The 16554-nt window shown below is 40.2% G+C and overlaps 1 protein-coding gene across 6 annotated transcripts in view; it reads right to left on the reverse strand.

The window, feature by feature from the left end:
- PDE1C (phosphodiesterase 1C) overlaps window positions 1-16554 on the reverse strand; it is a 515800-nt gene that overhangs the window by 21845 nt on the left and 477401 nt on the right. The window contains exon 18 of one of the 6 annotated variants that reach the window (XM_058527832.1): window positions 9075-11454. The exons of the other annotated variants lie outside the window; for them this stretch is intronic. Coding sequence (XP_058383815.1) covers window positions 11441-11454 — 14 coding nt within the window. The 3' untranslated portion in view covers window positions 9075-11440. Of the gene's footprint in view, window positions 1-9074; window positions 11455-16554 lie in introns of those variants that run through there. 6 annotated transcript variants of the gene reach the window in all.

Consider the following 16554-nt stretch of genomic DNA (forward strand, 5'->3'; position numbering starts at 1 on the left):
GGGCTGCCTCATTGCACAACTCCAGGGGTGCCCTTCACACTGTATCCTACACAAAGTGTGGTGAACCTGAGTGTGTAACAAGTTGGCCCTGATCAGGGGTGCTACCAGGATGCAAATCCATGCCTCTGACCTTCTTCTCCAGAGCCACTTCTGATCCACCAGAAATACCTCTGTGTCCCATTGGATCCTTCTGCACCATGGGGCTGCCAATGACTCAAAGTGTTTATCCCTCCACTCAAGACATTTTACTTATCTCAATGTCCCTTTGGGATAGGGTTTCTCAACAGCAGCACAGTGACACTTGGGTCACATAATTCTTTGTTGCAAAGGCTGTCCTGTGCACAGAAGGATGTATAGTAGCATCCCCGGCTTCTACCCACTAGGCGCCAGTAGCACCTTCCCTCTAGTGATAATCAAAAATGTCCTCGAGACAATGATAAATGTTCCCTAGGGGCAAAACTGCTCTCAGTTGAGAACCATTGCTTTAGGATGGTGGGAGGGTTCAAGTTTTTTATTCAGAGCTGTGATTCACAATTTGACCACTTGGTCATTAGTAATAGTCACTGTCACATATCAAGCAGCTACTATGTTCTAGGCACCATGTTGGCGATGGACAATTAAATGTACATTAGTTATATTTCCTGATATTAACTATCTGATGATAAAATGATTCTCATTTTATAGAATTTGTAGACAAAGGGAGTTTAAGTAATTTGTACAAATTTACTGAGTGTTGGGGGACAAAATTTAAGCCAAGATCCTTCAGAGAGACATTTTCCAATGACTCTTGCTGTTTCTTGACCAATCCATTATCCAGGTTTCCTTCATTTTGCCTAAAGTTAAGAAAAATTGGAACAATTATTTTAACAGAAAGGAAAAACAAAACCAGATTCCCAGGCTCGGCCAAGCACTGGTGAGCCAGCGTTTTCAGAGGGGCCTGGATGTTTCACAAGGGCCCCAGGTGATTCTGATCTTTAGGCAGGCTCGGAAAACGTCGTGTGATGGAAATTTCCTTCATCTTGTCTAACTATTGGAAAATATGGCACTCTGCTTTCCATGGATACTTTGGAGAAGTTGAGAGATCGATATAATGTTGCCTATGCGAGCTCTTGAAAACCTGAAGAGGACTCAATGACTACAAACTTTCAGTGTTATTACCTGTAGAAACATTCACTATTGCCAGGCCATTTCATAGGAATGCTTGGTGCAATTTTTTAAAAAATCACCTACTATGATCTTCCAAAAGCTTGCAGCTTGATGGCTTTTCTTTGGGGCAGCTTTTCATTCCCTTGGTATTTTCTTTGCAGACACTGAGTGAGAGAAGAACCTCAGGGACCTTGGGTCAATGGATGACCAGAACCGCAAGCCCTCTAGAAATGCGCTTTTCTCTATATGCTTGATGAAATGCCCAATATATCAGGACAAGGGGGAAAGCATCCACGCCTCTCTCAATCATAAGTCACAAAGAGGTAGCAGGCAGAAACATAAAATAAACCTGTTAGCGGTTTCTCAGACCTTCAGGCAGCACCACGGACCACTGGGGGTGGTCAGGGTCTGAGTCAGCCTCCCACCGGCTCCTGTGACCTGAGGTGGTGTTCCTGAAACCATTTTCCACTCCGCAGCCCCCAAATCACCTATTACTTTACCCAAAGTTCCATTCTTGGGAGTAATATTCAACTTAATCCAAGTTCCATTTTCTAAACCTACCCCTCCCTTGCTCCCATTCCCAGGGAAAACATCAGAAACTGAGCTGGAAGATCCAGGTCCACATCAGCTTCCAAACGGCCCCCTAGTTCCATGCCAGCAGACCACGTCAGGACACACGTAACTCGCTCTGGGACTTGCAGAAATCGACGTGGGATGCCGCTCCATGAGTGACTCGGAATTCACTCTGCCAGTGCTTTTCAATCCTGGCTGCACGTTAGGATCATCTGAGGAGTTTTAAAGAAAATATGCTGATACCTGGGCCCTTCCTCCCAAAATGCTGTTTAATTGGTCTGAGGTGGGGCCCAGGCCTGGGCATTTTTCAAGTTCCCAGGTGAGCCCGATCTGCAGCCGTGCATGAGCGGCACTGGGTTCAGTGAATAGAGTAGAAGACATTTCTTCCAGTGTCAGGGGAAGCGATCTTTCTTCTGAGCAACTGGTGTTTATCCTCATGGATGATGTGAATCTTGTAAATACTTTCTTTTCATTTTTATTTAGGTTTCCAGGAAACTCAGATGCAATTTCTGACTTAACGCTGGGAACTGGGGAGGCCTGTTTGGCCTGCATGACTGCATCCTGACATTTGCCCTGGGTTGCTCTGTCTACACTCGCTCTACTTTCTGTCTCTGGTTTTATCCTGCTTTCTTAATTAAAAAAAAAAAATCATTAAATTTATGTAATTTTAGAGTTTGGAAATATTTTACAAATGAGGTAGGTAAAACGAAAACATGAATGAACAACTACATCAGTGCTGATATTGCTAAGCTCCATTTTCCTCACCTCTAAAAATTTAAAAACATCAATGTCAGGATGTAATTGTGAAGATCAAGTCAGAGTCCTCACATGAAAGTGCTCAGCACACTATGCAGTGCAATACAGCGTTTGTTATTAGTTTATATTCAAAACAAAGGTGTGTGTGTGTGTGTGTGTGTGTGTGTGTAAAGTAGCTAATATGTCATCTTTGGGAGATAAGCATCTTAAGGTCACAAATTACATCGTCCTTGACCCCTGGCATGTGAATGTTCAGAGTAAACAACCTAATCAGTCAGCTCGGGGCAGAAATGTCATCACCACAGCTTGTGAGACAACAAGTATCTTTTGACAAAAAAATAGCTTTCAGATATTTCAAATTAATGTGCTTGGTTGGTTCAGCTACAGGGCAATGAATTCAATTCCTCAGGAGTCTGGAGAAGAGGACAGTGATGGAAGTGACAACCAAAGCTGCCCACCTGGGGGCAGATACACACGCCGCAGACTCAGGATGTGAGGTCAGCACTAAACCTCAGTGATTTGCAGCTTGACCTCAAACAAACAATTTCTCTTCTGCAAAATAGAGTTAGCATGGCCAAGCCCAAGCCTGCTGGAAAAGGGTGATTTAAGAGCCTTTGAGACCAAGTGTCATCATTAGTAATGGTCCAGCAATAGCAATGTTGTTGTAACACAGGCAGATCCCACAGGCAGAGGTGGGTGCTGAAAGACTGAAGTAGGAAAATTGTCTGTCAACCTATTGGGCATTTTGAACCTCTTTCTTCTAGCATACTGCAATGTCTGACTTTATGATCTCCACAACCTCTGATCACTACTGCTAAGCACATCTACCAACATCTTCTCTATGTTCCATTTCGGGTGTAGGAGAGATCAACAAGCCATTGCCTAATGCCTCAGAACAAATCATCATTATTGCCCCTTTACAGCCTTGACAAAAGAGCATCCAGAGAAGTCCATGTTCTGCTTGGGGCTGTGGAATCACTGAAAGTTTGGAGGGCTTCGAACCCATCTGGACTTCCCTAAGAGTTGTTTTCCAATAGTATATGAATGAGAGCAGCATAGTCAGAGTGTTTAATAACATTTTTCCTCCACAACACAATCACCATCAATACTATGCTTGCTTTTCTGTGACTCGATCTCTGTTCATCAAAGAACAATGATCAAAAACACAATAGTTATTCAGACAGGCAACATCATATGCTATTTAAATATGGCTGTTTTAATATTTGAATATGCTTTGGAATTGGGCATATAAATGAGGAGTCTGAAAACCTGTTCACAACCTTTGACCCAGTAACTGTACATCTAAGTACATCAAAGAACTCCATTCCTATGTTATTTGCAACTGCAAAACATACAATAAGAGCGTGTAACTTAATTGTCCGACAGCAGAGAGGTGGTTAAGTAAACTGTGCTAGAGCCACAAAACAAAATATTTTGTTGCTACTGAAATTAAATTAATAAAGAGTTTTTTAAAAAATGGGACAATGCTTACAATCCAATGTTATGTGAACAAACCATAATACAAAATTAAATTACTGTACTGTATGGTCTCAACTGTGTAAAAACGCATAGCAAAAGAACATAACAAATACAGTAAAGAACCAACAGTGAGTAATTGTTGGATGGGGTATTAGAAGTGATTTTAATTTTATTATACTTCTCTGTATTTTTCAAAATGAGTAAGTTCAGTCATTGCTTTCAGAAAAAAAAGAAATTAAAAAAACATATTTCAATTCATGGCAAACACAGTCGCTTTGGAGGAACATCACGGCCACCTTTGCCAGACTAATAATCCAGTGGAGTTACTACATAGAACAATAAACAGAGGTGGCCCACATAAGAGGGTGTGCTATATGTGTAATACACATCATCACCAGTAGGGGAGTCCCTCTTAGCCGCTGGTTTGAAGGAGGCAGGCTGGGCGCCATCCAGTATGTCAACCGCTTGTAGGCCCACAAACAGGGGTAATGACTCCTTATGTTTGAGGCTAGAAAGCAAGAAAATATTGCCAGGTAGCCCTTTCAAGAGAAGGAGAAGGAAAAAAATGTTTGGAATTTGAAAACTAGCCCCACAGGACTGTAAAACTGTGATATCATGGTACCCAGAAGAAAACTGAACAACGCAGCCTAGTTCCAAGATAATGCTGACATTTCTTATGCCTCCAAGGAGCTTCCAATAACTCATCCACTTCATCCCTCAGAAAAGACTATACGAGACGTGATACATTGCGTATATCTTCAAGGTGCAGGCAAAAGCACTTGGTACCTGGGTATTACGTGGCATGTGGAGGAATACAAAAGAGACATATGGGTTGAGTGAGTTTGGACAGCCCCATATCTGGGACAGAACACGGACAACAATGAAAAACATTAAAAGAAAGAAAAAACAGCCTTTCGTTTTTCAAATTTCAATAGTGAGGTTAACTCATTGTTTTTATTTGGTAATTAGAAGAACATACAAGTATTTATTCATTACTAGATACTGGGCGAAAATTATACATTGAGGGACTGTCAGCCTCATCTGTGCAATAAAGATTTACAACAAACACATAATTTATTGAGAGCAGTTTAGCATATTGTTTTACATGAATCCCTATGATTTATTTTTGCATTTGGAGATGTGATGCTACGGCATTTGAATAGTTTCTTTTAGCACAAACCAGCATCATAGGGAACATTCTTCTTTAGAATGGATGGTCATTCTCTTGCCCTATGATATACAAATGCAAATTGCAACCTGCATTTTATCTGCTAGAAACATATTTCACATCATGGAAGTACATTCTTTCACTGCCGTAAAATACAGACAAGTCCATTTTACCATCTTCCCTTTTGGAAGAGCATTCTCGGAACATATCCAGAAATCCCTTCCTTATTCCTCCAAAGAACTACTTATTTGGCATGATTTGGATTGAGATTTAGGGGTTTGGGTCTGCTTGCCTCCCTCTTTTGAGTCTTGTTAATCATTCTTGATATTAATCCAGACATCTCCCCAAAATCCAGCTGAACAGCAGCAAAATTTAAGGCTGAGGAGATGAGCTGAGTTATCCATTCACATACGGCCAGTGCCCTTATTAGGAGAGAGTCTACAGACCCATGGCGAGGGCATAGCATTCTAAGGAGAAAAACTCTGTGACAGCAAAAATTGTGCTCTCCGCTGAGGGAAGATAATAACAACATTATATCAGCCTCCAAGTGACTCACCTTGCTTTGGGTAATTGATCTCCCATGAGGATTTCCTTTTGTCTGCTTCCTTTTCCCAATCTATTCTCTCTTCCCCACCTACCCCTACCCCACCCTTGGCACCCAATATCTCCTCATTTAGATTACACTGGAACAAGATGCTCTTGTTTTTTCCATTGTCTTGTGTTTTCATGTGCTAAAATGATACTTCAAGCAGAATGGATTGCCTGAACAGAGGCAAAGGAAGGGATGTGTAAAAGGTACAAAAATGAGATGAAAGAAGGGAAAGGTAAAAGAAGGGGTATGCAAAAGGGAGAGGACTCTTAAATTAGGTGGGGGGAGGAATCTTGCTGTACAGCGGGCACCAGAGGTGATAAAAACCTAACCGAGCTCTACAAATGAAAATAGCAAATAGTTTTTTAAAAATTTTTACAGCATATAAAATTGTATAAAAATATCATCAAAGCAAGAAGAAAGGAAAATGTATACCCTACAGTTCTATCTCTAGAATCAGTTACTGGATAATACCTATGGCTGTAGGTTTTTACTATAAATCTATGTATACCGGTATGTGACTATATTTCTGTACCATCACACATATATACCCACTCAAAGACAAGGACTCTGATACACAAATACCTACTCCAAGACAGATCATGACACAGAAGCAAAGACTATACAATGATGTGCCTCCAGGGCAATCTATTTAAAAGCCATTCCATAGCCATTAAGTTTTAATGGGCTTTATTTTAAATGGATTATCCTGCACCATAACCTCATAGAGAAATGCTTCTGCTGGTTCAGAAGCCAGCTGCCACCAAGACACATGGGTGAGCTTCAAGAATCATGGCTGAAGCTGACCAAACCTGAGGGCCTCTGTGATGACACTGGTTGGCCTACTACAGCCAGCATTTAACCCCAGAGATGGTGAGATCTCCCCAAGGGAGACTGAGAAAATGTGCCCTGGGTGAGCTGAAAGGGCCCACATACCACATCACGCATTTCCTGGTTCAGTGGATGGCAAACTAGGCGGGGTCTAAGTTCATTTAGTGAAGCCCGCCACTGCCAGTGTCAATCTACTTCTGCCTGAGAACAAAAGCCAGAATAAATGTAAATTCATTTCAAATACATCTGCCAATATTAAAAAAAAAAAAAAATGGGTGAGGTAGGGAGCATTAGTTAAAATAACCAGAAATTAATAACGTTTAAATTGACTTCACAAATCTTTCAGTCCAGGTCTTCCACTGTAACCCACTCTTGTTTAATGTAAAAACAAGATGCTTTTTCAATGAAACAGTTTTTGCTTATTGCAGACTCCCAGAAGAGCATCCAGTCTTTTACAAATGTCCAATGAGAACATTCAGAGGATGACTTCCCATTTTTCTAACCTCCTTGGACCCAAATTCACTTATCAGATGAACTCTGTCTAATGTCCTAGATGGCTCTGTTACCATTATAATGCTATTGTCACCTCTGTGCCCATCAGTGTCTTTGATGAGAGGAAATCTTAACAACTGAAATCTGGTCTTGGCAGATAACGTGTCTTTTGGTTCTCAGAGGGATATTTCATAGAAATATTGTGCTGTTCATTATAATTATTTCATTAAGTTCATTTTCTAAGTGATAATGAGGCCTTTAATCATGAATCACTGTTGATGAATTACAAGTATTACTTTCCCTTCATTCACACATAAGATACAATAAAACATCATTACTGCAACAGTATGTTCTTTAATGTTCAATTTTGCTGTAGTTCGGTGCTATACTGACCATTATACTGGCAGAGCAACACTGGGCAGTGACACCCCACACTGCACTATTGCTCCCAGAGAGTCCATTTTGGATTTTAAATGTTTCAACTTGGATTATAAATAAATCCACTGGTATTTCATATAGATTAATGTCATCGTCCCTTTTGGAAGAGCATTTTCAGATAAATCCTGTTTTGGATTTTGGGATTTTTTGTTTTTCTTAAATCCAAAGGCCATAGAGAAATTTTTATTTTTTCATAAGCTTGGCTCTGACAATTTTCCCCAAACAACCTGCAATTTCCCATCCCTTATGATAAGATATTTGTGTCACTAGGGTATGTCTGCATATACTTAGAATGTAAGCCTTTAGCCATATACTTGGCATACAAAAGATGTTGCATATATTTTCAGGTAAGTCTGAACTTTGTTTGCACTCACAGGTGGATAGTGGAATTCAGCTGGACAATTCATGTGTTTCCTGGATGCCAAGTGTGCACCAGGCACCGTGGGGGGCCAATGTTGCAATTCCTGTTGGGATGTGTGGGAATCTCGGAATCTGAATGAAGTTTCCAATTGGAAAAAAAAATGTTCCCTAAACCCCCTTTATTTGGGACATAATACTACATACATAGGCTTTAATTTCAGGATCTTCTCTATCTCATTATGAAAAAAAAGATTTTGTGCTTTTTTTCTTTTGTTTTCCCACATACTCCACGGTGAACATTAAGAAGTCATTTCTATCATGTAAGTCTCTGCTCACAGGTTAAGAATAGAAGAAAATATTCTTTCTTTCTATCATCTATCTATCTAAAGAAAAGTGATTCATGACGGAAGTGATACTAAAAGACTGTATCCTTATTCCCAAAATATGGATTACAAAATTGGTCTCCATCTTTTTGTCTGCTCTCTGCCTCACATCCTATGAAAATGTTGCTCTTTACTTTTTACTTTTCACATTTACTAAAGGCATGGTTCCAGGTGGAAAATATAATATAATGGCTTTAATTCTGCAAATGAAATGAACAGGTGCACTAGATTATTCTTTGGCTTTCAGATATTTAGATACCATTTTATTGTTTATGTATATCAGGTCCTTAATGGGATCCTGTCAGATGTTTTCAATAGTTTTTAAAAGCTCCAAGAATAAAATAGACAATGGAAGAAAATCCATTTGAATTTAATGGGTTAGAAATCAGTCTCTTGTCTGCTGACATAAGCTATTAGGGCTCACAACACAAGAAAGCTTGGTGTGAATAAAAGATGGAACAAAGACCTCCCTGTGGAGGGGTCATTATACCACCGAAACATCAACAAAACTTGGATGTAGAGCTATATGGTGACATGGGGACCCAAACTCACGGGCCAACTTCATTTGTCACTTTCCACCCAGGGACATGTAGAACTTGTTGTTTGTCAGTGGTAGGAATGTCCCTACTGCTTTCCCCACATACCGGTCAATTCTTACTTCAGGTGGGAGTAAGCCCTTGCTTTCTTTTGACAAGGTAACACGGAGTAAGATGCCATAATCCATGCAATGGAAGAATGTGTGTGCCATATTGCTGCTCATCTTGGAGGAAGCTATTTCAAGAGAACGAAAAGACCATAGCTAGTCAGCTAGAGCTTTGGAAATACTGTTCTTCCAGTAAATATTGACTTGGAATCATTATTTTAATGTTTTATCAACTCCAGTATCAATTTATAGCATAATAATACATTATTTTATGTTTTTAAAAAATAATTTTGCATTTTTACTCAATGTGCCTTCATAACACTCTTTAAGGATTTAAAAATAAGAGTTACATGTTTTTCCACACTAAGAGTTCCAAGCAGAGTTCTATACTGAATGAAATTTTCTACCCATTCTTTGTCAGCTAATTAATGACTTGAAGCAAATGAAAAACATTTCCATCTTTATTAGTGCTAGAAAAAAAATGGCTATATTCCTTTTTTATTTCAAATATTGTTTAGTCTTGCTTGTTAGAGTATAAAAGGTAAGCTGTGGGCTTTCTAGTTTGGCTGCAAAGCTCAACATACAAAAATACAGAATAGAAATGAGGTAAAATGTTCAGGTTTCACGGTCAAGAACTGACATGCACTGGTTGTATTTCATCCCTAAACAAAACCATACCACCTCAAAGAGCATGGTTTGCAAACTGATGTCCCATAGATTGAACGCAGGTCATAGGCATAGTTTTCTTTGACCAACACAGTGTCTGTAAGTTTCTGAATTAGTTGCCAATATTTAAAAATTTGTAGAGGGTTTGGATAAAATCCTAGATATCTAGGACCCCCATTCCTTTGGAGCACTAATCCCGTAGCTAAGTAGCAACTGTCCCCTTCCAACAGCACACATCCTCTCCAATTCCTCGCAGTTGCTACTGCTCCTTACTGTCTCGTTGATACCAAGGCCTATTATGAATTGCCATTTATCACAATAATTCTGATTTTACATGGCTTGCTTTACTCATTTACTTCACCTGCTAGGACCCTGATTTGAATTTGTGACCACATTATTTCACTATTAGGAAAGCAGGAGGAGCAACAGAAAAAGACATATTACCAGGCAAAATATAAAGCTGACCAAAGAACCGTGGTTCAGATATCAGTACATGACTGTGCATTGTACACAACAGAGTTCTTCAGATCTTTCTGTAGGGGAATATTTTAGGGGGGCAAAAGGCCTTGTAGACTACATACACAGTCTCCTTCTTTCCATCTGAAAAAATACCAACATTTTGCCTTAGGAATGAGAGGATTTTTTGTGCTTTTTTAATGTAGAAATTAAATCTGCAATGGGTAATACACTTAAGCCAAGCAACTAGCTCTCCCTCTTCCTAATTCCAATCTTCCTTTCTCTCACTAATCCCACTCTAGCATATTCATGGGATTTACCCCTGGGAAGGACTCACAGATTCCTTTGTGAACCACAACCACACTTTAAGAATCAGTTTCATCGGAACCACACCTTTTAGACTCATAACATTACTTCACTTGCAGTCCATTGGATCCCATTTTTGACTTGGGTTCAGGGGGCTGTATCTTTATTCTCTTCCCATGCGATACCTACTATTCTTATTTTTGATTTGTGCTATTAATCATCTCCTATCTTATATTTCTAAAGGCTCATTAAAACGAAAAGAATTATCTGACATGTCTCCCTGATACTAATTCCCTCAGTACTTCGCAGAAGAGAAAGAAGAGCGATCAAGTCAAACCACAGATATCCAAAAGAAGAGGACCAGCCAGTAGTCAAAATTCCGGTAACCACTTAGTTATGGACACTACCCAATGAAAACACTGAGTTCCCCACCTGAACAATGTGGTCATCAGCTGAAACATTCAGGAATATGTTAATGAATGCACAGATAAATTAAGCATCAAACAAAGATTCCTATAGGAAAATCTCCTTTTTTATAAAACAAAAAGAATTTCATAGTGTATAAATGGAAAGAAAAGCATAAGAACAATTTTTAAGTCTGAAAGGAAACTGCAGAAAAAGAATGTTCCTGACTCAGGAAAGGAACAACCAGAGACTAGAATCGTCATCTTAGCTGTGATGAAGGCCAGCATGGCTGTATCCACCATCAGCAGCCAGTGCAAAAATAACAACATTTAAAGTAATGGCATTGACAGTAATGAAATGGCAATTACTGAGTGTGTGGCTTTTTCAAGCCTCTCTCAGCACATCCAGGATGTCCATTCTCATCAGGCCAGACAGGTGCCTTGAAAGCCAGGGCATTAGCAAAGGATTTTGAGGAAGTCCCTTCATGTTTTGTTTCTGTTTGTGCAAAAATCTGAAGTTGTTTTGTTTGCTTGGGGGGAAATCCCCCAGAGCTCTAAGACCTCGAACCAGCTCCCAGAGAGTCATCTCCTGGGAGGAGATGGCATGAGAGAAGGCCAAGTGTGGGGGCTTGTTTTTGAAAGTTGTACACCTTCCCCAGATAGGGGTCTTTGTGGAAGAAGGAGAATGAAGAAGCTCAGCTAAAATGATGCAAGACATTGGCAGCCTCTTTGATTGTATATGAGGTGTTTTTACTCTTCTGAATCTGAAAAAAAGAAAAAGAAAAAGAAAAGTGTCAATGCTGCCTTTCCCCCCCTTCTCCACCCTCCAGGTCTGGGAAGAAAATCAGAGGGAAAGAAAAAAAGGGGGATCAATTAAACATTTCAATACTCGTTGCCATCTCCTTTGTAACACAATCGTTCTCTTTGTAAAGGGAAAATCTCAGTGGAGAATTTTAAACACTGCTTACATTTGAAACCTTAATAGTTACTTTAAACTAGATTATCACACATTTGGTTCATGCAATATGGATATTAAGATACCTTATTTTGCAATCAGGATGACAGTGATTGTCAGATCTGGTCAATGTGCCTCAGGGGTCCTTCTATTGGAAGAAATCAGATTCATCTAATCCCAACCATTTCCATACCAAAAGCCATGTTCCTCTCTCAGAATTTCTGCCCCACCCTCAGAAGCTTTCCCAAAATATTTAGAGCAAGATGTGTTCCAAGCGACATCACTGTACAGAGGGGTAAATCATCTGAATTCTCTACTGGACCCAGAGTGAGGTGGTGGAAGAAGACAAAGATGGAAACAGGACTAAGTTAATGGAAACAGACGATATTGGATTTTTTTCACCTGGCCTATTCTACAACATGCAACCTCAATGGGCTTGGATAGAATTTTAAAAAAGCAAACAAACAAACAAAAATCACTATGTTATTGCTTCCCATAAGTGCTGCACGCTCTGCAAAGCATCATGCCTTATAGTTAGAGAGGGTTCCCTCCTCTGCAGAGCTCCAAAGGGATAGAAATATTAAGAAGGATGACACCATCATCTACAGAGACATTAGGAGTCATTAGAGGGCAGGGAAGTTTCCCATTCAACTTTAAAGACTAATATACTCTCCTAAATAAGACTTAGTCAAAAATTGACAACAAACTAGTTGAGAGATAGGAGAGCCCTTTCTCATCTATTGTAATTACTGTCAATTCTCAATTTTCCATGGACCATTGATCCAGGCCTCCTGTTGTTCCTCTTTCTTCATTCTGATCTTGTATATGTTTACACCCTACATTAGCACCTTTATCTATTTGGGAGAAATAACAGAAAAAAGAAAAACTTCTGACCAATCACTTTACTCTGATACCAATGTTATCGGTGAGGAAGTTGCCAGTTGCCTCACCAGGAGTTGCCAGCGAGGGAAAGAGGTGAAACAAAAGCTGAAATCAAGGACTGGAAATTTTCCAATGTTTCTGATAGTCTCTGTGCAGTTTGGTCCACATTGCAAGACAGGACTCCTCAATGCTCTGGCCCTGTCATATCAGTTTGAGTTCACATGTAATGAGACTCCTTTTAGAAGGTCATCATAGTACTAACCACCTTAAGAGATGTCCTCAGGCCCTCAAATGTAAAACTCAATTTTGTTATGATGATGTAAGGTTGGGTCTAATTTTTTAATAAATGATCAGCTGGTTGGAAGGAAGCTAGGGACAGATAGCTGGAGATGGCTGGCAAGGACCACTGTTACACCCAGCAAGCCTCAACTAGCCAACAAGGAAAGTGCTGCACCTCCTCATTCATGCAGCCTGGGTGAGCAGAGGCCCGCTGTTCAGACTGCTGGGCCCCAGAGATGGAAAAAGGCCCATCAAGGGTGTTAATGGAACCCAAAGGCCCCTGAGAGATCTTCCTCCCTTTCTAGTTATTGCTTATGAGTCGGAGGGTGGAGTAGCTGGCTATAGGTCTCCACTCACCCCTCATCAGCCTTCTGGTCAATGGATGAGGGAAGGAGTTGGTCAAGGAGTGGAGGGAAGGGGTAAATAAAGGAAGCTGGTATGTGCAAGCTGTACCTGTGTTCATTGTCATCAAGTTCAACCAACAGTAAAAGAACAAGAGGCATGTATTCTGTAGCTGGGTCTGTGACCTGAGTGACGGTCCCCAGCCTCCCCAAACACATGCTCTTTCTAAACTAATTTTTGTTTACAAATTTCGTACAGCACTTATCCTAAGGTGTCTAGTATCATAGCTATCCACAGGAAGATGTTCCAACCCAGACGGTAGAATCCTTGAGGGCAGGGGAAAATATATCTTATTTATCTTTATAACTCTCCTTGCATGTAGTGCAATGCCTGACTCATAGCATATGCTCAACAAATTATTAATTTTTAATTGAAAGGATGTGAACTGAATAAGCACGAGGTAGATGCAACAGATAAAGGCGTAATAATGAGTAGGAAGTCTCTCTCCACCCCTTTTCTAATTTGGACTTTCATAGTGTGAAATAAAAATTAAAAAGAAAACATAAGTACTTTGATTTTATATTTTATTCAAGAGCAATGTATGATATGTCAAAAATTTATATTCCTTATGAAGAAATAGCCCCACTGTGGATGGCTTTTTTTTTTTTTTTGATGAGGAAGATTAGCCCTGAGCTAACATCTGTTGCCAATCCTCTTCTTTTTGCTAAGGAAGACTGGCCCTAGGCTAACATCTGTGCCCATCTTCCTCTACTTTACATGAGACGCCGCCACAGCATGGCTCAACAAGCGGTATGTCGGTGCACGCCCAGGATCCGAACCTGTGAACCCCGGGCTGCCGAAGCGGAGCTCGTGAACTTAACCACTATGCCACCGGGCCGGCCCCGTGGATGGCTTTCTGTGGGACCGATCTTCCAGGGGAAGAGCACCTGCTATCCAGGCAGCTCTGACATGGTTTGTAAATTGGGCCTGCTCCTCTCCTCGCTCCACACTTCCTCTCCTGAACTTCAAATGTCCTGTACTTGCTTTGCTGTGTTTTGGTTTTATGTATTGGTTTTCAAGTTAAACTAAAATTGTATAAGCATTTTAAACTAAAATTGGGTAAGATTACAAAGTATATGAAAACGAGGACCTAAAGACAAAGTGTAAGAAGCCACTCTGTATTTCACTGAGATACATGACTATTTCTGTTATAGTTGCTTTGAACTCCATTGATTGTAAATCTACGTCGGCTTTTTGGAGGCCACAAAAAGTAGTTAATCTCACCCACATGTTTAAGTGTGATGGATGAACTGAAATGGAAAAGATCTTCACCCAACTTGGGATAATTCAAGAAAATATCTAATCAAGTGCCATCCCTCCTCTTGACCAAAGACTTCTCACAAGGGGGCAGCCATGGGGGCTCTGAAGCCTGAAGCATGGGGCGTATAAATTCACAGAAAGGTATTTACTCTAAGGGAATGAATAACAAAGAATCTTTCAGCAACTTCATTTAGAGAAATAGAAGATGGAGACTGACAACAATGTGGCCTTGTTTATTCCATCCTTCTCATACCACTCCTGCAGGTAAGTGGGGATGCTCCATAAAACCATTTGGTTTAAAGATGATTGTTTTAAGAAGAGGATTAAAGTTCAAGTTAACACAATTTGATTAAAAATGTGTTTATCAGTCACAATGTTTATTCCTAACAAGTTGAGCATCTATGAGGCAGGCTTCATAAGAATCTGGCACTGGGCTTAAAAAACATCTGTAAACACTTTTCTTTTTCATCTTTCTTGGGTTTGATTTTTTTACAGCCTGATTCAACTATAACCCAAGCTCAAAGATGTAAGCTGACACAGTAAGCTACAGCACACTTTGGCCGAGCACCAAGCTGGGATTCAAACCAGATTTTCAAGTCCCAGAAACTCTTCCACAGCTGCCTCCCTATGGGTCAACTTTCTACAAAAACAGCAAAGTGATACTGTAAGCAACAGAAAGAGTTGCAAAAGGCTAAATAGGAAAAAAAAAAAAAAAAAAAACTGAGGAAAAATAAATGTGGTAAAACCAAACCCAATTTTAAAAGTCTAGTAGAATTTCTGTGGGGCTTATAAGTAGGTCCTGGTTTGGTTTTGTTTTTTTAATCATGAGGAAATACTAAAAACAAACAAACATTATTTTAGAGACAGCTTTTAGGATTTATTCAGGAGTAGATTTCACTGTTCTAGGTCATAAGTGCAAGACAGCTATTTTAAATGATTATCACCAAATACCTAAAAGCACGTATGCAGGCTTTCCCCTTGCCCCAAATGATAGAGGATGTGACTATAGTAGGAGCATTCTAATTTGATTTCACTGCATATAATACCAACGTGATAGCCCTGCTAAGACAGGTGGATGGATGGATGGATGGATGGATGAATGGACGGAGGGATGGATAGATGGATGGATGGATGGAGGGATCGATAGATGGATGGATGAATGGACGGAGGGATGGATAGATGGATGGATGGATGGATGAATGGATGGATGGATGGATGCATAGAAAAATAAATAGAATAGATAGATAGGCAGACAGAGAGACATAGATAGATAGATAGATAGATAGATAGATAGATGGGTAGATGATAGAAAGATAGATAGATAGTTAGACAGACAGACAGACAGATAACAGATAGACAGTGAGTAAGTCTGTGGCAATATAACTTCCTGAAACCTTGCTTATGCCATCATCTCCTGAAATTTACCCATTTGATCCAAATATACAGAATAAGAACAGTACAAAGGATGGTAGTCCTTAGGTCCAATGCTTGTGCTCTTTCTTTGCCATTAGAGACTCTCTATTAAGAACCTGGTACTTGAACAGTCAAGGAAACAATGAGACGCCCAGCTCTCCAAGTGCCCCAGGGCCAGGTCCACTCTTAAGAGGCAAGTACAAGTGGGGCATCAACAGTTCCTTCCACTCCTCTGGTGCAGGTGAGGGTAGAGCTGTCCGCACAGGAGAGATTTGTTTCTGCTCAGTCTGTAAATCTGTTATTTTTGAAGCCAACAGGAAGCCGGAGGCCACAGAGACTCCGGAGGAGGTCCTTCAGAGAACGTTAAGTGGGGATGAGATTTTAGACTTGAAACATTCTGACTGCTCGTCACGTTTTGCTCAGTTTTATTCGTTTAGGAAAAGCAACAAAAGATTCAGAAGGAATGAAAGAGAAACATTTTTTTTCTCGTGTTTTCACTGTGGCTCCAGGGTATAGAATAAAAATAGCACATATCGTAGCAGGCTAATTCTTATGAAATACAGGTGTCGTCATTTGGAGATCACAGTGCCCTTCTGTGGAGAACGCTAAGAATAAATATAGAGAGGAAGCTTCCATACTAGCTTCATATTGCTTTTTCAACAGCTCTCCTAGC

The sequence above is a fragment of the Diceros bicornis genome, chromosome 3 (assembly GCF_020826845.1).
Source record: "Diceros bicornis minor isolate mBicDic1 chromosome 3, mDicBic1.mat.cur, whole genome shotgun sequence".
NCBI lineage: Eukaryota > Metazoa > Chordata > Mammalia > Perissodactyla > Rhinocerotidae > Diceros > Diceros bicornis.